Source organism: Thermobia domestica, chromosome 18 (genome assembly GCF_964235325.1).
Source record: "Thermobia domestica chromosome 18, izTheDome1.hap1.1, whole genome shotgun sequence".
In the NCBI taxonomy this organism is placed as follows: Eukaryota; Metazoa; Arthropoda; class Insecta; order Zygentoma; family Lepismatidae; genus Thermobia; species Thermobia domestica.
Window position 1 is genome coordinate 98,369,316 of NC_137471.1, and position 24,862 is coordinate 98,394,177.

General features: G+C 34.2%; 1 protein-coding gene across 1 annotated transcript in view; it reads right to left on the minus strand.

The window, feature by feature from the left end:
• Positions 1-3,853: 3,853 nt before the first annotated feature.
• Positions 3,854-24,862, minus strand: part of LOC145675849 (uncharacterized) — a 60,525-nt gene continuing 39,516 nt past the window's right edge. Inside the window, exon 3 of the mRNA XM_081746589.1 lies at positions 3,854-9,521. Coding sequence (XP_081602715.1) covers positions 8,472-9,521 — 1,050 coding nt within the window. The 3' untranslated portion in view covers positions 3,854-8,471. The remainder of the gene's footprint in view (positions 9,522-24,862) is intronic.

The following is a 24,862-nucleotide window of genomic DNA, read 5'->3' on the forward strand; positions in this document are numbered from 1 at the left end:
TTAACTCTCTTAAAACAGGAAATGACAGATATCCACTACAACTTCCAGTTTCAATATTAATTTAATTAGAATAAAAACGAAAAGAAACAGCGAAAAGTGTTTTTTAAATCGATTTAGCGTTTTAAGAGTAGATACCATATTCAATCGCAATCTTTTATTCAAACCGTAAGAAACTAAAAAACAAACATCTCTGTTTTTAATGTTGATCAGTATAGAGTAAAAATGGTAATAGATAGCGAGTTGTTTCCTGTAATAAATCAAGCATCCAAAGAATATATTATTCTTCAACCGATTTATTAAAACTAAAAGTGGTAGACATGTATCAGCACTTCCGGTTTTCATATTAATTGAGAAAATACCACGCCATACAAACCAACCCTCGCGTTGTGTATGTGTGACACTACTACTTGTTATTAAATGACGAGAATAATTATTAGACTTCCAAACTACGCTATATGTAAGTGTAAAAAGTCCTATACAGCGTAGTCCGGAAGTGGATGTACCTCTAATTGTTTTCTGACGGTTTTAGGTTTTACTCACATTTGTTTCGTAACATTGCTTGGCATTGTCTGGTAACATTGCAATCCATGTTCATTTGTTTTATGCTGCTTTCTGCTTGGTAACAGACATTTGCAGTGAAGTTGGAGTAATCAACAAGATATGATGAAAGTCCATATAGCATTGAACAAAAATTAGTTATTGAGGTTTGGCTACACGAACGGCGTTACACAGGTGACACCATGGAAAGTATTAAAGAGAAATTTACAGACCACTTTGGTATTAATCCACCAAGAAAGCTGTGGAACACGCCTTCGTCCTCGATACTCCTGAGTATCTCCGCAAAATATCGGCGAGAACTTGGCGCAGAATTCAGCTGTGTTACGACATGGATGGTGATCACACCGATATTTATGACTCTTAAGACTCTTAAGATTTCCAGGTAACTGCGTGCAGACATTCTACCATAACTAACACTATACTGTTGAAACTAAAAGGGGGGTACGCCCACCTCAGGACCACCCTGTAGAACGGCTTTGACCGTCCATCAGTTGACAGGTAAGAGATCAAAAATCGTAGGATATATCGAGAAGTAGTTCGTTGCAATCAATCCAGTGTCCAAAGCATATGCTCCATCTCCTCCGTTATTCCCCTATTCGAACTGTGAGTGATTCAAATTACTCATTTCGATTTTAGTGTTCATCGCCCTAGTGCGTGGTTCATTCTCCTAATTATTTAGAATTTTTATAATAACTGAATTCTGATTTCTGAAACCTGTTAAGAAGTATAGAAAGCTAAACTTATTAACTTTAATACAATTTAACCATTCCAACAAAATCCTACCTATAACCCAGCTGTTTTGTTCTTTACGGAATACTGAATAAGTTTCAGTTGTAAGTTATGCACTTTTAATGTTTTTCTTTCCCTACAGCAATAGACAGACCACCAGGCTATGGGAGTATCTTATTATAATCATTGAATTATTTATTCGAGTTATAGTTTAGTTTCGCAAACTTCTGGAAAATCTAATTTCAAAGTCACATTCCCTTCAGTTTTCTATAGTTTCCCGATATTGAAATACTGATGAAATTAGCTAATAGACACAAAGAAATACTAAACTCTCTGGCGCTAAAGCTGATGAAGGCATGTGCAGAAATGGCGTAGGTCAATGAAAACTTGACTCATGACTCACTGACCCACGACCCGCCATCCACTACACACCAAAACCCATCGTCATCAACTCTGACCCATGATCCATGACCTCCTCTCCACTGACTAAAGAGTTTACACTTGTAACAAAACAAGGCTGTGAAATTATCACTAAGCGGAGTCCGAATTTCTACGGCCAATCCCTCAAGCACCGCTCTGTTACAATACCGGTGGATCTGACCTTTATTATATACAATGGTAAAGTGTTTGTCATGGACCATGTGACGATGAATTTCAATTTAATTATCATATATAATTATTTCCTTGTTGAATTACAAATACTTTTCAGTGGAAAATAGGATGAAATTTGAAAATCTCAAATCAAGGTAAAGTAGGCCAATGTAAAAAATAGCCCAATGTAAAAAAAAAAAAAAAAAAAAAAAGTGTAAAATTTCACTGTCTCGAAAGCCAAGTAATAAGTCCTATTACTATTATTATAATTACAAATATCAGTATCCAAAAGTGCCTGAAGTTCTTTTTTCATTTAGATATACTCATCTTAGGTAAGTAAATAGAAACAAATGGAAAAGGAAGAAAAATTGAGGCCTTGAAAGTAAAACGTAGACAAATTCACCAGTATACAGGAGATACTGTCCACCAGGCAGAGTAGGTTGGTGGGTCAGTGTGGGTCATGGTGAGTCGGTGGGTCACGGTGAGTGGTGGATCGCATTGGGTCATGGCCTATTGGCCTACGACCCACTGACTCACTCCATCTCTGGCATATGGCCAGCCAGAAAACGAGAGTCCGACTCAATGATCCGTGGTCAGCAAGTTGGCTCCCAAGTACCATTATTCCTGACTATCTGGACTAGAGTTACTACCTCTTAATTTGGGTAATTCCCCTGTCGATTCATAGTATTAGGTCAACATCGGGAAATTTTAGTGCTCCTACCGGAAATAGAAATAGCAACTATACACATTGAAATCGTGCGCGCTAACAGTAAGTAGGAACCCATAATAAGAAGCCTTGAACATCCACTTTCTTTCTTAATCGTCTTTACTCGCACACACAGATGGTAAATTTTTATCCATATGCTAACATGAAAGAGCTCAAAAGGTAAAGAATGCAATATTTAATTAATTTGTTTAAATTAATTTGAACTTTTACATATAACAAATTATGATAAGAAAGTACTGTGATGTTCGATGATAAATTTAAAAGAAAAAAAAATCATTCTCAGACTATACTTTCTTTGACATTTGCAAATTATGTCTATTGCTTGTGGTTGATACCTATCAAGATTATAAGGGAGAAGTTGACCCTATTTTAAAGAATATGTTCCATAGTACATTTCATTTTTAAAAAGGCTCGGTTTTCGTGAAATTTATATTTGATTGACTGAACCATAACATCTGTTGTCAACAGCGAGGCTATATCAGGTAATGAGAACCGAACAGGAACTCTATTTTATATTCGAGACAAACTCCTACACAAGAATCGAACTCAGAATCATACGCATGTAAAGCCCGTTATAAAGCTATTCGGACACGAAAGGGGCACGTGAAACATGGGTGTTTTCATTAAGACGTAAAAACTGATTTCAATCGAAATTAACCAGAGGCAATGGGTGAATCCATCACATGTTACGAAAACATATTTGATTATATTTTCCTACAAATTAGCAGATTCCCATGAAAGATGGCATGTCTATTCTTTGAGATTTCCAAATTGGGCGTACTGTTTGGGAATAAGGAAATTAATTAATCTCTCTTTTAAAAAAATAACGAAACTTTCCTAAAATTACCACATTTTCATGAAATGTGGTGTGGGTCCGATGGAATTTGTTATTTCAACTTTTGAGGTTGAAATGTGTCAGAGGCAAAGAAGTGAATTCACCCCAATTAAAAAAAAATGTTTATGGGTAACTTTTGTTTTTTAAAAGCTGAATTTTCATGAAACATGGTGTTTCGTTTCCTTTAAGACATAAAAAATTACTCCTATTGCTTGTAGTTAAAATCAGTCAAGAATAGATTGCTAACTTTCTTCCAACGTGAAAAATAATTCTCGCTTCTGTTGTGAATGATACCATTTATTTATGTGTAAATTATTTCAAGATAATTAAATCATTATTCTCATTACTAATAACGAAATAATTCATTTTCAAGGTGGGAGTATTAGTTTCAATCAACAAGAAAATTACAAATATGAAATATAAATAATGTTTTATTGCATACTGGCCTACAGTCAGACTTTCGTTTCATGTTACATGAAATATTTTATTACAAAGGGTAAAATGCTTTTCAAAAGTACATTATAAATACAATTTAACATCACAGTGATACATTTTTAGTAAGTAATTTCCTAAATGAATAGATAAAAATATTTATTTTATCGTATAGCAGATACCACACGTATTTGCCGTATTCTGTAAATATACTGTACATTACATTTACATTTCCATAAGCGTGTTAAACTCACGTTTTCTTTGTAGCAATCTCTACAAAACATACTAATATACATTGTACATGCTTGTTGAAGGTTTACCTCTTAGTAAGAATATATCTTACTGTGAATTTCACCATATTGATCTTTTTAAATCTTAGGTCCAATCAGGTAATGAAAAACAATTAAACTAAATACGATAGAGATCGATAACATCTTTCTTCAATTGATCATCTTAGGTTAAAAAAAGAAGTCAGAAAAGTCTATCTACGTGTCAAATTTTGTCAGCTCGAATATATCGTGTACAATTTATAATTTTCCTTTCACTAACTGAAATTAACTCAAGGATATTGTCTAGTTAAACTCCGTTTACAGTACTGCTGATCTTAAAAAAACAAAATATGACAAATTTCTTCGTGGAATTTGATCTTGGACATAACCACAGTTGTATTAAAAAAATATTGAACAACTATCTTTATTTCTTAGAGTTCGCTAATCAAACTAATATAGGCTAGTTAGCATGTTTCGATATGGACCACTTGGATGCCAAGTCGTATAACTTCAAACGGGAGAGAATTTTGAAGTATTATATATATAATGAAATATTCATGTTTCTTTTATGGTTGCAACCAGAAACATAATTATGAATTTTATTTTCTAATGCTAATGGTAATTAGCATTCTTTTGATGCGATTTACATGGGATGTTGAAGTTCAAAGTTCTCTCCTGGAAAATTTCAATTTTGGAGTTTAAAAACTTGGCACCCAAGCTGTTAATACGTAGCGTATTAAGAAAGAATTGAAAATACCAAGAATTGTCTCTGCCGCAGTCTTTTTCAGTAACTGCTAGAAAATAGAATATGTTAAAAATACACTGGAACTCTTACTGAAGGACTCGTAATTCAACATAAGATTTTTACTATACTATGCGGCAGCTGAATTGACGCTTAGCGTAAGCCAATGAGCTTGCGACGCACTATTGATTAACCTCTAGTAAAAATAATTGTGTTTAAGTGGGCAAACATTATATGTTGATTAGCTTCTCGTTTCGCAAAGATCAGACAGCGTGTCATATGTTAGCTGAACCAGATTCCCAAAAGGTAACGCTGCGAGTGTCACTGTAAGTGTATTGGCGGACATGAGAACAATGCTCAAGTCCAAGCGTCAATTCGGCTGCCGTACACAGTAAATAAATTTAGCAAAGGAGTAGACAAGTTATATTCCAGTTTTAGAAGACATTTGTTTGAAGCAGTAAACGAGAGTGCAATTCCCTTTCCTTTTCTAAACGTTTGAATTACTGAATTAATTTTTTGATACATAACATAGCAAATGAAAATATATAACAAAATAAATATGCAAAATATTGTGAATATCATTGTATAATTCCATATGATGTTTAGAACTTTCCAATTTTTCAGAAGAACGGGACAATTATTTGAGAATAAATTACGTGTATCGATTTTCACTCCAGTTTTATATCTCTTTTTTCGTTCGCATGCTCAAATATTGTATTTTCTACATAGTCTTTTAATATCTACAAGACATACTGCACAGTAAAAGGTATATCACCAACTTGGTAAATACATCGTTAATCTGGATTGGTAACAGTGATCATTTAGTGCTGTTGCAAGACTGTGGCATGCTTTTCATCTGTCACTTCATATTTTCTTAGTACTCATTTTGACTCTACTTCTTTCTCATTCTTAAGTTATAAAGAGTTTACACCATAAATTGGAGACCCTTAATTTCTCCCAGAAATCCAGCCTGAAAATCATTAAATTTGACTTTTTTTTTAAAGTGATAAGTTTTCAATCTCGTTTTTATATTACCCGCATTATCCAGGTCCCGCTGCTTTCCAAAAAGCTGTTCAGCCTACGCAGGTAGCCAACTTACACTGTAATAGTAATATATGTGGTTCTATAGATATGTGACGAAATTACAATATTATGATATTCAGTTAAGAAGGTTTAGTTTATACTACTATTGCCGATTATTTTCATAGTGCGGACTTCTGGTTCTTATTTTTTTCTGTCAGATTCACAAGCGTACCACCACGACTGTGATGATAAAAATTATTAAGATAGTTTAACATTAACTTTTATGTGTTATTATGTACCAGGGATTGGCTGCAAAAAATAGTGTGTTGTGAACAAACAAAAACTATGCAGTATATATTCTTCTGGCTAGAAATGACAGTTCTGGGGATATCGTTTATGCCACAGGAATCACATGAATAAACGTTAGAAAAGAAAAAAAAGTATGGATAATAAGTTCGTTTTACAATTCTGAATTTGCAATTCATCGTTCAGATTGAACAGAATGAACTAAGATTGACTTGAAAAAAGTTGAAGGAAGAATCAGTTATGCACCGTTAAGAACATTATTTGGGCGCTATTACGAAAGTACGTTTGTGTCAACAGATAAAATAACTAGACGAAGTGGACTAGTCATTTCAAATTAAGTGCTCTATGACGTCACAATTTGATGCTTCCCTTCTCAGTAAACCACACAGAGAGGAGAAGGAGCAGGCAGGAAACCTAGCGTTAAGAAACAACAGTAATGACAATCAAACAAGAACATTAATAGCGTAGTCGATAGTTTTGTTGGAATACTACCTGTGAACCCATAACTACGCGTACACTGTCTGCCAATACTTATTTATTCTATTGTCCTTCCTCATCCCCTCCTCTCCACTGATCAATGTCTTTCTCTCAGCTATTTCTCTGGTCTTAAAAGCTTACTGCTACGTCTAAACTATCCAGTTCGAAGTGAGTGAAATAGAAAGAAAACCTGATTTCTCTAATGTTGGCTATTAACCTATGATTGAACAGCGTAATTGTTTATTCATGATGAATAAACTAACGATTGCGATAAAATAATCGTGACAACTGCTGAGTCATTTGCAGCAGTTGATAAGAGTTTCCTTTTCAGGTGATAAGAGTCAAACCTTTTCCTTCCTCTTAATATTTTGTTAATTGCAATTCATCAGGGAAAATATATTGAGTGTGAGATGAAACTGATGAACAATGTATTAATCCATAAGAACATATTTGCCGAATTTAAGAATGGATTCTGTAGAACTGGATATTTTTAAACCTTCAAATATAATATGCATACTGTAAGTGTCGGAAGTATTACAGAACGGTTATGTCTTCCTGTCTGTCTGTAGACAGGTTATCAGATGAAAAACGGTAAGACATATCAAGAAGCGGTTTTTTGCAATCGATTCAGAGCACCAAGAACTGGTCGCAAACATTCCATTAACTCTCTATTCAAATCAGAAGCGATAGAAATCAAGTGTTTCCAGTTTTAATGTTGATCGACATAGAACAAAAACGATAATAGACAGCGACAGGTAGATTTCAGCAATCGATTCACCGTATCAAGAAAACATACCATCACCATTCGCAAAACTCTGCCAAATCCGAAAGTGTTGGAATTTACTATTTACGGTTTCAATACTTGTTTCTATAAAGCTGAAACGGTAAGGGATATGATAAAACAGCTTTTGACACAGATTCGGTGTCCTAAGAGTGACTTTTGTCTCGACTTTTATCTATATGTTCAACCCAAAGTGGTGAAAATCTACGTTTATTCAATTATAACACCGATCGCATGAAACGTAAGACAAAAATGGTTAGTCAAAAGCAGATTTTTGATTTGCATTCAATTACAAAAATATGTTTCATCTCTCATTTTCTTTTCTTTTCATTGCAACCAGTAGCTGTACTGTACTACTTCCAGTTTGAGTACTAAATTCACATAGTTTGAAAGTCTACCGTCGTTTCACACTGTGAAACGAAACTCACTTCTCTGTTACTAAATAGTTTGTGACAAATTATTTTCTTTTAATGGTTTAGGTACACATAAGTACTCTCTTTTTGAAAATCGTAAGGCGCTTGTGTTAGAGAACATATTCCTGTTAGTTGGTCACGTTGTTCCTAAGAAAAATAACCAACAATTACAGTAACAACTTAGACCATATTTTGTTCCTTTGGAAAATGATTGCTACATTAACCAAGCATCTAACTTTCTAGGTTTTACTGTAATTGAAATTCATCAGATTTTTCCTTGTAATTTAGCAAAGATATATTTTTCTTTTATCCTGAGGTAGGTTAAAATCTCTATACCGGTTTCCGAGTTCTTTAAAGTAATATTTTCTTTTCTTTCTTTGTTTTTTTCTAAATCATAGTATTAAATTCTATATATGGCATTATCATTATTTCATCGTTACCACATAACTCTGTTTACATAAAATGTTCACATATTAACCACTTGTAAACAGCAAAAATGCATTGAATGGGGTTTCTAGGATTCACAGACTTTACAGTACCTTAACACAAGAAAATTTAACTTGACTTAAAAACTTTAAAAAAAGAAATTCAACTTAATTGAGGTATTTCACATGGTCGTTTCGTGAGATCTAAAGGTGAGGTATCCTTATCTGATGTACGACTTTCTGTGTTTGCACTGTCTTCGATGGAACTTACACTCTGATCATCTTTAGATGTGTCTGACGCTTCGTCCGTGGTATTCATAGTAGAAGCTGAAGAAGTATCCTTTTTCACAGACAAATCCATAGGTTCTTCTTGATCAACAGCAACGCCTGCTATTGGGGGACTTATTAAATTAACGCCACTTGCTCCTCCACCACGATGAAGGTAATTATCTACGACTGTTTTTCTATGAAATTCTTCTAGTATACCATTGAATGGGGTTGATTTCGGAGAAAGTCCAGGCTTTATTGCACCAAAACCTAATGGAGATGAAGAATGAGGTGGAGTTGAATACAAAAATGAGGAATGTAACGGGAAGACAGATGGATATGTGGGAGAAAGATGAGGGAATTTCGTATGACTTCCTAACGGCGTAGAAGGCATTAGTGGTAATTTTTGATGACTGTTCATCAAAGAAAACCCGCTTTTATTATCACTAAGGGGCGATGGTGTATCTTCAAGTCTAAAATTACTACTTCCACCACTGGCTCTAGAGTCATCTTCTATTGAACTTCCGGACAAACGAGAATCAGGGGTTTCGACACGAGAATGTTGTTGAATATCATTGTGATTTACTTCTTTGGCAACCTCTTCTTTGCCATCTTCAATAGATGCTGTAGAAAATCCTCCTCCTCCGCTAAAACAAAGCCTATCTTGAGGCGTAAGGCTTGGTAAAGTTCCTTGATACAGACCATTAAACATCGCATTTTGAAGCGTGGAATTGAGAGATGTTTGCTCTTGTAGAAGACAGTGAATCTTGAACCAATTCGATCTACGGCCGTACCGGGAGCCACTCTTGGACATTCCAACCATAAGGCACTTCCGAAGGCGACACGCTTTACAAGAGGTCCTGTTCTTCTTGTTTATGACGCATTGCCCATTGTTCTTACATTCTTGTACTGTTGAAAGGTTGTTGTACGTGCGACCGAAGAATGACTGCAAAGAAGAGAAAAATAAATAAAGTGTCAGTGAAGATATTCATATTTATTTTAACTGAAGAAGTATCTTCAGTTTATGCATCTTATGAATAAGCCTATGTACACGACATGTGAAAGGAACATGCTAACACTTTTTGATAGCAATTTTTCAACAATGAAATCTTGGAAACTGAAGGCTCAATGAGATTATTTTAACATGTCCATTCGTCTTTCTTGTCTCTTGCAGTGGATGAAGAATGGAAGTATTTGTTAAAAAATGTGATATAAGGTTCAAATTTACATCATAGTAGATTGCATACGAATCTGATAAGGATGTCGCATCACATCAAATGTACATATGTACATGTATTCTAAATTTACATTTACATCTGTTATTTTTCAAAAATACAAAGATATATAAAACTAAAAAGAATTCTCTCGTGGCTATGTGGATAGCGTACGCACCTTTAGTGTGGGAGACCCGGGTTTGATTCTCGGCGGGTGCTCATGTGGTTCAGATCCCACGATAAGCTGTAGGTTCACGTCCCATAGCCTCGCTGCTAAACGAGACACTAAACTTAAATTCAATTCTATGTAAAACTAAAAGATATATTTTTACATTAAGAAGATAAGTAATGTAAGTTATATTAAGAAGAGTAAGTCACGAGGTGAGAAAGAAGAAGTCATATTATATATATATATATATATATATATATATATATATATATATATATATATATATATATATAATTTGTTTCAAGTACGTTAAAGTTAGATTTCCTAAAAACTTAACTCCTAGAAAGAGTCACATCGAACCTTGATCTCTTGTACAATTAACTTATGTGATTTCAGATATTATCTTCTCAGATAATATCTTCGTTTGGTGTTACGCTCTTTAATATCATATATCAATTATAAACTTACTTTTACACTCTTCCCTTTAACTATACTTTTTAGAATTTTTCACGATTCAGCTTCCCCTTACAGAATGACTTAATAGTTTCTTTTATTTTAAGTGCTATTTTCGTCCTCACTTTTGCTAACATTTAGTCATTGCTTTTCTATTCCTTATGATTAAGGAATTAAATCTTCATGCCTCTGTTTCAAAAGCATTTCGTCTCATTGCGTTCTCGTGGTGTTTATGTTTCTTTCCCATTTGTTAATATTTGTCCAAGAACTTATTAAAATATGATTTAGAATTTTCTAAAGACTTGTTTCGACATCCATATCTTGGCATTTTTTTTTCAAACTTCACTTCCCCAATTTAAGAAAATTTTAAATTTGTCCAACTACTTAAAGAGAATATGATTTTAATATTCTTAGAAATTTGTTTCGATATTATAATTCTAGCGTTTCTTTCTTCAAACTCCCTTGTTCCCATTTCATAAAATTTAAGTTTCTTAAGAAAGCGTAAAAATACTTTTTATTTGTTTACGTACATAGCCAAGAGGCGATTCATGGAATCCAGATTCCCTTCCCCCCGAAAATTAATGTGAAACAGAAAAAAAAAAAAAAACACTACATGCAGAAGAATAAATAGCAATTTTCATATTAACTTTAAAAAGTGGCAAAAGTCGGATCCCTTCGAAATGAAGTTTCAGGCCCCGAAAGAAGTCTGTGGCCTGCACAAAATAAATGAAGTAAAACAGGAAAAAAAAATTGTTTGTGGAAATTAATCGTTGCTAACAGTGACAAACAAGTAAAATTCTCTGTTTTCTAGCAGGATTTCATTGTCATTCATTTCTTGCATTATAATCGAAAATGCAACAACAGTGCTGATTGTTGCTCACTAATCTTTATGAAAAATACTAGAACAAGAATAAATAATATTGAAAAAATGGAATCGTTCTTTTATATGACTGTTGATATTACTTAATGGAATGATACTGTTTTAATAAGTCTCCCTATTTTTTGCTGTTTTGCTTACTGTTTTGCTGTTTTTCTATCGCTAGGAAAACGATATTAAAATTTGCATGTGTTACTACTAAAAGACGCATAGAGGAATATTTGTACCAAAAACCTGGCCAAAATTATTTACTGTTTCTTTAAAAGTTCCTGAAAAAGTATGTATATTAACGTGTGATGAAGATTTTTTCCGTGTTGAAGGGTGTATTATAGTTGTAGTTTGCTTGTCAAAAATCTGTATTGTACAGTGTAATTACGTAACATGTTTAATAATAATATATATACATTTCTACACGTTTTAATAAGTTATACTTGTTAAGAATTTATTTCAACATTCATTATAGAATATAAACCAGCACACTCTTCTTCAAGGTAAGATTTTGGTTTATAGTTAAGTCTTCAAATGAAATCTACATTTTCCTTTCAACATACCAGAGAAACAAAAACAAATAAATAAAAATAAAATAAAATTATGAGAACACAGGTTGGAGTACTCAAAGAAGTATTATCAACAATAGCTGAGAATCGTGTCATAAGCAAGTTAAACGGTTATATCGTTATCATTTTGTTACATCAGCTATAAATGGCATATCCAAAGGTTTTGCTATTCACTTTTATAGAACCATCAGAATTCTTGAACATTTTGTTCTTCAAATTTTGATTTTACACACTCGTTTTGAAAAGATGCGTTAATTTTACTTGAATGGCTGAAGGCAATCCAGTGGCGAAGCGTACTATGAGGCTCTGAGGCCGGGCCTACCCTGTTTTCTACCGTATATTTTATTTTTGATTTCTTATAAAATAATGTCAATGGTTCAACATTTCGGTTTTTTCGGTAAAAAATAGTAAGTTGGAAACACTCGGAGTCCCTTCCGCCTGAGCCTCACCAGCTAGCTAGATAGGCTTACGGGTATGCTGTTTAGGGCGCGAAGCTGGGGATTGCACATATTCTTGGGAAAGTACGAAGGCTCGCCCTGGGAATTTAGTTTTAGCGTTGAAGGCGTTTTTCAATGGTAATATGTTATAAAATGATTTCCTATCGTAGAGTAAGAAGTTTATGTGTAGAATTATGTATTTCTACCAGCGATAACTTGTTTAATTTAGGATTATACTCTCAGGAGCTATTCAGAGTAGCTTTTTTTTCCTACGTGGGGCCTGGTCTTAAACATATGTATAAATTTACCAAACGCTACCGTAAAATAAACTACGGTACAATCCGGTACAAACAAAAATCTTTCAAATGAGCCAACTAAATCGTTTATGTAACATGGTGGGGGGAAGGTTAACACAGCCCCCCCAATTTTGTTTTCTTAATTTTTCATAATCTATTATGGTTAAACGAAAACTCATTGTGGTACAATCCGGTACTAACCAAGCACTTTCATATGACACGAAAGTCATGTGTACCCGGTGTATTAAGTCGTGATTTGAGGGCCTGCTTGACCTGGCCCCCCATTTTGTTTCGTTAATTTTTTTTATAATCTAGAACGGTACAAACGAAACAAACTACGGTACAATCCGGTATAAATGAAAATCTTTCAAATGAGCCAATTAAATCGATCCTAGGACATTGTGATGGGCTTGTGAACTTGGCCCCCACTTTGTTTTCTTAATTTCTCATACTGCAGTACAGTACAAACAAAAATATTTGCGGTACAAACTGGTACAAACGAAGTACTTTATATTGATGTGCGGAAATCGTTTGTACCGATAGGTGGGGGAGGGGTAGGTTCACAAGGGTCGCTTATCCAAGAAATTTGATAGCTAACAGTAAGAATTCACTTTCTTTTCCTTTCCCTCCATTCTCGAATATTAAGGAAATAAAAACAGCAGATGAGGAGAAAATTCCCCAAACCCCTCCCTGCAAATCCCAGAGAAAACAAAATACAAACTGCGCTTCAAAATATTTGTAGAGGAGGTAAATGTAAATATTACTTTATCGGGCCTACTCTACTTGTGGGATTACGCTTAACCACTATGGAAAACTAAATGTGAAAATTAGTTACCGAAAAAGTAATAACTTTTTGGTTTGGTTTACTCAAATCTCTGATAATGTAACTATATGGTTGCATTATGAATCTCATAAATATGAATAACTAGCGTTGATTACCCGCTTCGCTGAATTGAAAATAAAAACTTTAAATGTACAACTCCTTTATATATATATCTCCCCCTCCCCGAAGTTGCGGGGCTGAATATGGATTTAAACGGCACCGGAAGTGTCACTGGTCATCTCAGCGACCCCAACATTATGAATTCGACATTATATCGGTCATTTTCGATCATTTTTATGTATCTCCCATTCCCCCTCCCGTGCACCGTCAAAGTGAAATGACAGAAACCATCCTAGTCCCGAACTTCATCTATGTTGAAAGTTTGATCGAAATCGGTCGGGTGGTTCAAGAGTCACAAACATAGTCACTTTCTATATACCTATAGAAGATAGGTAGATTTCCAAGATCTATCGTACTTACTTCTATCGCTAAGTACAGTATTTCTACCTGTTTGCTTCTATTCTATGAAACGAATAAATTCTGAAATAAAGAATCTTATTAATTACAAATCATTCATTCTTTTATATATATGAAGATAAAAAGTAACATACCAGACAGAAGAACGTTAATACATATTTGAATTTATCAGAAATGTTATTGAGAACTATGGCTTTTATTGCTCCCTTCTATTAATGAGTATCATTGATTAGTTTTTTATAATGAATTTGGACATCTGGATTAGATTATACAAGCGAAATCTATAAATAAACGTTTCGACACCTTATATGCTAAAAGCAACGAATGATAAATGCAAGTGAACGACGATACAGAAAGGTGACAGAAAACGGGAAAATGCCTAGAAAACTCACGAACACGATGTTATTACTGTCAGGGATCCCTTGCACCAGAGGTAAACATTTTCCCAAAGTCATTCTGGGAATGTCTTATTGGGAGTAAGACAGTAAATAAATAAATAAAGAATTACAGAATTAATAAATAACGCACAGAATTATTTTTTCCGAAAAAAATATTGCTAATAAAAGCATTATTATTATTTAAAAATACATATTTCTACTGTTGAAGCAATACTTTAAAAACTGTATTCACTTCTTATGTGACCCTGAATACAAACATTTTTTCCTCTTTCTTTCTGTCAGCCCACACCCGTTGTTCAGTACATGTAGTGGGTGGTTCTAAATCTAATCGTATGCATTAAAAAGGATATATTGAACAACTAAACAAAGAAATAAAGAAAAAAGAGATAAGAAAAACCTGGGTTTCTTTTGTATTTTACACTGTACTGAATTGAAAACGCGGCCAAGTTGACCAGTTTCATAATGTTTAGGTCAGGTCAATGTTCGTCTCCTGCTGCGATAGAAAGTAGTTTTTGGAAGGTCGTGGGAATTATGTTGCAAAAAAGGAATTAGTAATTGATAACAAATTAAAAAGTAGTTTATATCTTCATGCGGAAACACTTAAGAAATCTGTGGAATTCATACGACATGAGAGTATTCCAAAACAATGTATTAATGTAACGTCTTGCCATTCTCATTCTATATTTTGTTACATGAATACCCTAATACTTGTCTTTTACTAAACCATATCATAACATCTTCTGTAAAATTACAATGTGTTATTAAATTGCACATTAATATAACAAAACAACACTATTAACAATATTAAACATGAAAAATACTTTTGTAATTTTCGTCTTCTCCATCCATTATCTGAGCAGATGATATTAATAATATTCAGGATATTCAGATTGGTTATCTGTGTTTCTTCCTTTATTCTAGAGTTTCCTGAAAATTCTAAAATAAAGGAAGTTTCTCACTATTATTTTGCTTGTGTCCAACATTATCCTTTGTTGTACTTTCGTTACATGTTTTTCTTCAATTCAGATTTTTTTCAAATGCCTTTTCCCATGTCCTATGTCTATTAGCTATACCTCTTCTTTTTATTTGGTTATTTCTGTAATGTCCGGTCTCTTACAACGTACTACTTTATCGATTAAATGATTTTATCTCAGCAAAGTTGGTTTTTACTTGCTTTTAGTATGGCTGCCGATTGATACAGTATTGGTTATATGGTATTTCTTCTGCCATCAGTTTCTGTTTCATTTCCATTTCCTGAACTATGATTTCTGCCAATTTGTACCGTCTTTCCTTATATCCCATTTATCATCATTGTGCATCCACTTACTACTATATCAACCAGTATTATTTCAATATTAACAGCACTTTCAATATTAATTTCATTATGACTAAATTGTTAGCGTATGCGTCTTTGGCGCGGAAGACATGGCTTTAATACTTGTTGTGAATATACGTGATTTGAATCCCACGTTAAGCCGTAGGCCCATACCTCATAGCCTCAGTGATAAAATGAATGTTGAACGCTAAAATAAACTTCTCTTAAATGAAGTGGAATTTGTAATTTAACGTCCCATGGTTATGTCCTTTAGACTAAAAGAGACGGATAATCAACAAAAATTAATGATTATGAAAGGAATTGACGGAATAGGAATATGAGGAAAACGGAAGACCTCTTGAAAAATCCATGGACACGATGTTGTCCACCACAAACTCTTATGGCCTGGGATTGAAACAGAAATCGCAGATAAAGCACGCTACCACTAAGCTACCGCCACCCATTTCAACTTTTTACGTTAGACTAACCTGTAATTTAATACCGACGTTCTGTCTACACAATATCCAGTAATTCTGTGTTAAGTTTACTAGCAAATCTTACAATACGTATATAATAAAACAGAATTAACAACAACATGGTTTGATTTTGATTGATTTGACCGCTTAGCTACGAGGGAACACCAAGAACAAGGTAATATATCGGACTGCACAGTAAAATTAGAAGAAAATGGAATTTATCTGCCAAGTATGAGGGTAATAATTATGTAGTTGTTTAGCGCATATGTTTAATTATTTAAGAGAGATTGAACATAAAGAGATGATATTCTGTTGTGTAAATTGCCAGTATAGTTAGTTGTTCTGATAGTATCATTCCTTATAGGAAGTATCTAGAACACAATATTAAGTTATACTCGATACCAAGAGTTAAATCAGAAAATAATTAAATGAAATATTTGAGTTTTACGTCCCACGTTTATGCTAAAGGAGACGGAGTTAGATCATAGGGCCTGCATACAAATTTTATAGAGGAAGCCTTCTCACCAATTTTCTTATCTTAATTTGTTCCCATTCGTATTTGTCATGTATATGTATATTATTCATTTAATATTTATTAGATGAATATTCATTAGAGGGATAGGAGCACATGATATTAGCTTTATATTCTTACTTTAAAATAGCATTAGATCGAGGGTATGAAAGTGTAATTTTGCTGTATAAAAGTGACCTTACATCTTACAAAAGTGCAAACACTCGTATCTCATTCTGATCTTCAACTCTTCAAGTACATATAGAAATTATTTTGGACATTGTACAGAACAGAGACAAATCTAAATTGAAAGAAAGGGTGTAATTGTAACCAGGGGTAAAAGTGGATCTGAAGAGGTGGGGGAACGGTAGTTAGCGGCATGTCTCCACACCGTTTTTCCTGCCTATCTTTGCCCGTTGTAATTTTTAGGAACTGGGGAGACGCCGTAAATAAATTTTCGAGGTGAGGGGACGGCGTCCCCCGCGTTCTCTCTCACTTTTACCCGTGATTGTAACATATTTCAATCTTCTAGCGCCTCTTCTACGGAAATTACATAAACAATGTGTATTATAAGAATAATCCAACTATGCAGTGGACTACACAGTTCATCAAGGGAAAGGGGGGTTCAAGCATTCGATCTCATATTCTTTCAGAGCACGAGTGATCTTTGTATATTGTATGTACTACTCAGTGGCGTAGCACACTTTTGCGGGCCCCCCGCAAAGTATAGAGAAGGAGCCCTAGTTGTAAAGCCGATAGAAGTAAGATTGAAGTTCTACTTCTTTAAATCTTTATTCATCGCAACACTTCGGGGCCCCCGCACTGCGGGGGTTGCGGAGGCAGCTGCTACGCCACTGGTACTACTGTACAACATGTTTATTTTCCCATAATATCTTGCTCAAGGAAAGGGGGTTAAAACCTAAACCTCCCTGCATATGCAACTGAAAACATGATATTTTGAAGATTTTGTCTTTATAAACAAAGTTCTTGATGTTGAATAAGAATTATGAAGAAATTTGGGAAACAAAACGACTAAATAACGAATCAGTTGTAAAGAATAATTTTCTTGAGAAAAATGAGTTAATATTTCCTCTTTCAAGGTCTGATTACAGAAGTGGAAAATTACGTTCTTGCATTCAACAAGATTATACGAAATGTAAGACCAAATCTTTCAATTATGAAATGAAAGAGAAAAGAAAGAAATGAGAAAATAGTAGTTATAGTAGTAGAAACAGTAGTAAAAAATATTCGTAGTGGTAGCTTCATTGACTACAATTTCATAATGAATACGCCTTGATATGCATAAAATTACCGTTATTCACATTTCATAGTCAGAAAGAGGCGGGTGGAGAAATCTTGTGATTTGCTGAAGATATTTGGGACAAAATATTACATCATAGATCATCTCACAAACAACCTTGAGAGCAAAAAATTACAAGCAATGACTTGAAATGAAGAAAAAAGTATCGCATATTACATATTATCATGAAGAGTTTAGTAATGGTAATGTATAGTCTTCTTTCAACAACAACAACAACAACAACAACAACAACAATAATAATAATAATAATAATAATAATAATAATAATAATAATAATAATAATAATAATAATAATAATAATAATAATAATAATGATAATGATTTAGGTGTTGATTAAAATAATGCTATATATTGTACTTCACATAAATGATCGTATTTGCCTGTTTTTAAGACTGTTCTTAAGACTGTAATGTTAGTACTCCGTCCGTGTCCGCACCTACACGTGCATTACTCCACAACAATTCTTGAACGAAAGCGAATTTTTGAAATCTCTATTTTGCGGTAGAAAGCTAGAGCAATTTTCTAGGCCAATTTCGTTACCAGTGAAGCTCATCTTCATGGGTAACAGTGACTTTAACGGTGGCTATCCCAAACCCATATTCTACTATTTAAACAAAGGTGTATAGGCCAAATTGTAGAATGCTATAAGTTACACATCCCACTGTTAGATGGCAACAAACCCCGGTTCAGTGGACATCCGCCGGTCTATATTGAAACTTCTATAGGCGTTATCATCTTTACTGTATCTACCAGTTTATTAAGGTCTTATCTTCAACACCCATTGGGGGTACTTATGGCTTAGTCTTTATTGTGACAGTTTCTACTAATTTCTTACCCTTTCGAACAGTGGCAACGCTAGAGGGCTCATGGTTTCGTCCCACCCCGCCCATGACTGCGCTCCAGACATTATGTACTGTATTGTACCTCGAGTAATATAAAACTATTATCAATATGCAAAGAAATAACTGAACCCAAAAATGTCTCTTCCTCTTAACCCCCACCCACACCCAGTAAATTAAAGTTGCTTCCGGAGCAGAGATGGCCATTTTGCAATCAGCGGTCACTCGGGATCAGATTTGCTGTCCTCACTGATGTTTACGCTTACCAATCTCAATGCGCTATCACAATCTTACACTCGTTAGAACTAGAGCTCACTTTTCTCAGTGAGAGTTGAGCTCGCTCTATCTCGCGCTCATTATCCTCATTGGGTTTACGCTCGTTATGGGCTTTGGGTCGCTTCCCTTAATGAACCTCGCACTCCTCAAACCCGGGCTCTAGCTTACTATCCACTCGTATGGCTTTCGTTCACATGGTCTCATGCTTAAATTAAACTCGATGCTGATTGACTCGAAAGCCGGGCTTGCAGACGTCTCTGTATAGGAGGGGGGACAATGGTGGGGTGTTGGAACAAATGACAAACATAATTCGGAGGTAGACTCATGACACGAAGTAACTGGTGAAATTCATGATCCGGAATAACTTGACGAGATCCAGAAAGACCCAGTATGACTCGGGGACGACGAAACGTCGCCATACTTATAATGAGTACATGTGAAGCTCGTAATTCTAACAAACACGATTTTTTTCTCTCTCTCTCTCCCTGTTTCCTCACTAAATCAATACATTTTTCTTGTTTGTTGTATGCTTCTGTGTGTATGACAAAGCATGACACTGAAAGATAACTACAAGGTTTATCAAAGTATAAACCTCTCGTAAGAACCACAGCAAAAATAAGCTACGTGTTTCGCCTATGAGGAATTGTCAAAGTTTAGTCGAGCCAAACTGTAGAACTTGTCGTTTGGAATATAAAAGATGCTCTGAGCCCAAAGAGTTCAACTAGTACATCCTTCTCCATCATGGCCCAGAGCAAGTATCCTATGAAGTCTGCAGCCCGTCGTATGAACACATCCGTTCACCATAGTGGAGTTAATACAGTCGCGCAACTATGACGTAGATATTCGGTAGCACCTCGCTTTTTTAAAATTCTATTTTTCTTTGGAGATTTCAATTGCGTGAAATTAAAGGTCAATTTCACCAATAGATTCCAAACAGATATTTAAGGTAAGAAGAATAGAGGAATACTCAGGGCAACGCTGGTAGAAAATATTTAAAATTGATAAACATAATAAAATAAAACAGAAACAAAACTTGAAATAACGATTTGTAACAACGCCACCCTTTATTACACAATCTCTTTTTAAATCTTGTTGTGTAGTCTATGTTCAAGATCCACTGTATTTTTCAGTATGGAAAGACGAATAAACATGATATTATATTTTGAAATATTCAAGATATGGTATCTTCATTACGGAATGCCATTCTAGGAATCAAACAAGTGAATATTTTAGCTCGAATTGTGGATATGAGCATATATGAGTGTATAGCACCCACTATAAAATTATGCAATAATGCTGTGTTAGAGCAGATATTTTGGCTGCTTTTGGTCGTTGACTTTGTCTGGATAAGCGGACCTGGAAATGAAATCCTACCCGAACAAAAGTCCTGACCAAATGACCCGGTAACCCAATCCATCACTTGTGTTGTCAGACTAATTCAATGGGTCGACCTCCCCTTAATCTTAAGAGATATTCTTGTACTTATTAAATGAAATTTCGGTAGATGAAAGTAAATTTATTTGCTATCCCCATCATGCATTGAATCTGGTTACTCTTACTTATGTTGGACATGTAATTTATCTTAAAATTTCAACAAAACCATATAGTACTTAACAGCAGCTTTTATCTTCAATACGCCGCATATTACGTAATTTTGCTATTTTTTAAAAATTTAGAAAAGTTCTGAATGTTGGCCATTTTGCGTTCAGTATAGAATAATGAAACCATTGAATACATTATTGTATTTACTTCCTAACGAAAGTACATACACAATTTTTAACAGAAACATGAACTATATTTTAAATTCCCTTTTGCAACTATTAGTCAATGCAAACTTGTATCTAAATTTTGATTCTTTGAAAATGCTTGCTGAAATCCATTCTATTTCATTACGTACACATTAAAAGAATCTACAACACCAAAAATAACTTATCTTTAAATAACATCTTATATGCACCAGCACCAAAGAAATTCTTGCAAACACTAGTTACTTTAGATTATAGCATTCTATAAGTGCCATAAAAGGATTTTGTAAAATTATTATTATTATTATTATTATTATTATTATTATTATTATTATTATTATTATTATTATATTTTAAAGAAAGTGAAAATATGTTGCAAAGTTGAAATAACATTATAACAGTAAGAGATTATTGGTGAAATCGTAAAATGTCATATATTAAATGAATTAGTTGTTTTACAATTCTATGGAAAAAGAATAAAAAAAGTAGTTTTTAAAAAGAAAAGAAATAAATTTAGTTGTTATTTTCTAGGATTTTAATGATTTCACGATAAAATTTTCGATTGATTTGCTTCAAGAAATTTTCAGTTTCAAGCAAAAAGGATAAGTTAAACTGACAAAGATTATGATTATCTTTCCTTATCCTATCTTCTGCGTTTTTCTTCAATTTCTAATCTTTCTTTCAAAACACAAGACTAAATATCATGACATTTCTCTTCACTCTTGCTGTTTAGCTTTGTATTCTGTAACCTTCCTACTTCATCTCAAAAAGAAAAAACAAAAGCTAAAAATCAAAGGAAAGAAAATTGCCATACATGAATTCAATGGTTCAGTAGTCTCCTGGTGACTGTTTGGCTGGGACGTAACCGTATCCAACAGGTTACATAACGCTGGTCACACGCCGATGGTAAAGGGGAAGTAAGTGATTTTCAGCCCTAGTCTCTGTCCTGCTCCACTTGCTTTTGTGTGCTTGCGTTACACATTTTTTTTTTATTCTATGCTTTTTGTTTGGTTAGGCTTGTGGTATGACTTTCGCTGAATTGGGGTCACGGGCCGGCAAACAACACTGAGGTAACCCATTTCCATTCCTTGTTTGGGTTTTTATTGGGATACTAGAAAAGGGACTAATTTCTTCTGTGCGTCTTTCACCGACTATTACTGCGATACAATAAGAAGCATTGTATGAAATGAATGGAATAAAATTTCGATTTTTACGTCATACCTTTATACCTTGTAGGCTAAACGACACGGATGATTCAGAAAGATGCATGATGCGGAAATAATTAATAGAATGAGAAAATGGGAGGAAATGGAAGAACTCAGAGTAAACACACGGACACGATGTTGATCACCACAAGCTTACTTGACCTGGGACCGAAGTAAGGATCACTAGCACCAGAGGTGAACGCTCTACCACTAACGTAAGCCACGTTGTCCCTAAGAGATGATGTATACTTAAGAAGGATTTCCATTGCTTTAGTGTGTGTCCAAAAGTAGCAAAATATGCCTGCTTGAAGCAGCAGAGCTGACAAATCATTTTAAGGTACTTTAGCCTTCGGAAACACTTGCAAATCCATTTGGTTAAGAAGGACGAGGCTATGCATAACGAGGCTATGCATAACCACAGCTTACGTGGTGTGCAAAACACATGAATTTCAATCAGGAATCGTTGCTGTGACTCCCGCGCCGGAAGTCTTATTAGTACTATGTATACAAATAAACAGATAAGATCTCAAAATCGACAAAGAAATTATGTTTATTAAATAGGAAATAAATTATTTCTAACAATATGTGAAAAGTGTTAACACGTCCTGAAAGTGAAAATGTTCATCTTTTGTGGTTTGGGTTACAAAATGTTTTGAGATGAGGCTCGTAAGGTGATTTTTGCAGTTTCTGTAATAATCTCAATATTTTGAACTCGGATAAGCATGATATGACAGAAAATTTTACTATTTACATAGGAAAACAAGTATTCTTTATTATTATTATTATTATTATTATTATTATTATTATTATTATTATTATTATTATTATTATTATTATTATTATTATTATTATTATTATTATTATTACCTTCTCCGTTGAGCCACCAGTAAGGCGCAAAGTTATATGAAGAATACCGTTGGATAAATCAAATTTCTAACTCTAAACCATTATTTACAAAATAAGGTATTCTACATAATAAAACTGGATAATTTTTGTCACCTTCCTCCATCGTTTTTCATTTTCCTTCTAATTATTATTATTATTATTATTATCAATTATTTTTCTTCAGAAACAGTTATATTTGTCTCGCCCTGTACGTGGGCTGAATACAGGGCTCAGTACAGGCTCGAGGTGTGGGCTCAGTCTATTATGTTTAATCTTTAGTACAATACTGTCACATATGAGCATTAGTCATACTTAAGCAACTGTCTCGTAATTGAAGCTTGCAACACTGTTTCTACAAGTTGACAAGCGTGTGCACTACAGCGTCGCTCTCACTTTTCATGCAACACAGACGACTATCATCGTACAGGACTTCTTTCCTTTTTCTTTCTCAGGGACAAAAGTTGAAGGAAGATTCAGAAGTTCAGAGAGAAGTCAGTTCTCTCTCACCTATCATTGGACTCTCGATCAGTTATGGGCTTTTTGCAGCCAATCACATGCCTAGTTGTCTTTGGCAAACAATCAGATAATAATAAAACAATACGAATCACGTTGCATAGAAATAAGCCACTGGTTTATGTTTTGTTTCCATAGTCAAAGATTCAGTTATCACGTCATCAATATTTCATTTTTATTTTTTCATATATTTATGTCTTTACTGAGAATTTTGCAACAAAATTTTCTTCAGAAAAAAGATTATTAAATAAATTTTACAATGAAAACTATAGGAAGTAAAATACATTGATTCTTGGTACGATCCTTCCTGTGAATACGAGTTTTGGGACATCAATAATATAAACCAATAACAAAACCTAGCATGGATTGAGTTATTTATTATTTTTAATTAAGTTATAAAGTCGGTTGATCATAAACATGTAACTAATTAGGTAACCGTTAACTAATTAGGTAGTCTTCAACGAGAGTTTCCAAGTAAATAATATCTACCCTAAATATCCGTATATCTGTAGTCAAATTGAAGACCTATATTCAGCATCCAAAGTAGGAATTCCAGATTTAAACTACTGCCATATTTCTGTTCTATATACACGCAACATAATACACATCATGAGTGTACAACAAATATCTTCCAAGGGATGGTTGGTTCAATTGATTAGAAGTTTAACGACCTTCTTCATGGCTATATGGTTAGTGTACTGGCTTTTGGAGCGGGAGACTCGGATTGATACTCGGCGGGAGCTTGTATGGTTCGAATCCAACGTTAAGTTCTAGGTTCACGTCTTACATAGCCTCACTACTAAAAGGGGCACTAAACTCTAATCCGTCCATCTATTGATGTTCAACGTCTCTTTTTAGCAGTAATCCTTTATGGAAAGTGAATCTACAGCGTAATGTGGAATCACGAGCTTCTACCGTTACTTCAAGTAGGAAGTCCCACGCCGACGGCGTATATGGTAACCATATATCTAAAAGGCAGCTCTCTCATTGAAGTTGGGAATGACCCAAGCAGCCAGAATTTGTCTGAGGACTAGTCGGTGAGTTTCCTTTCTATTGTTATCTTCCAGTTATGCTAAACTCCCATTAGTAATTTATCGGGTCTACTCTTGCGGCTACCCTTTCCAAGTTACCTAGAAATTAAATTTCTTTGAATCAATTTCTTTCATAAGTAACTTTTAAGTACATTTTTCTACACTGTATAAAAACATAATAAGTAGAAAATATACCAATAACTTTTCCATTATAAGAGGTCAGAAGAATTTTCGTTTTTGCGTTGGACATGTACTAAATAATACAGATTCAATTATACGTGGCGCTTTTTGAACATTCACGAAACTATAAAAAAATTTCAATTAACACAGATTTCCGCTAAAACCAGATTCTATTATGGAAAAGATTGGTTTTCATCAACGATAGAATTACTCAACTTTGTGACAGCATAAGTGACCTATTCATACAGATTCTACTGTACTATCAATAATCTTCTAGCTCAAGCTGATC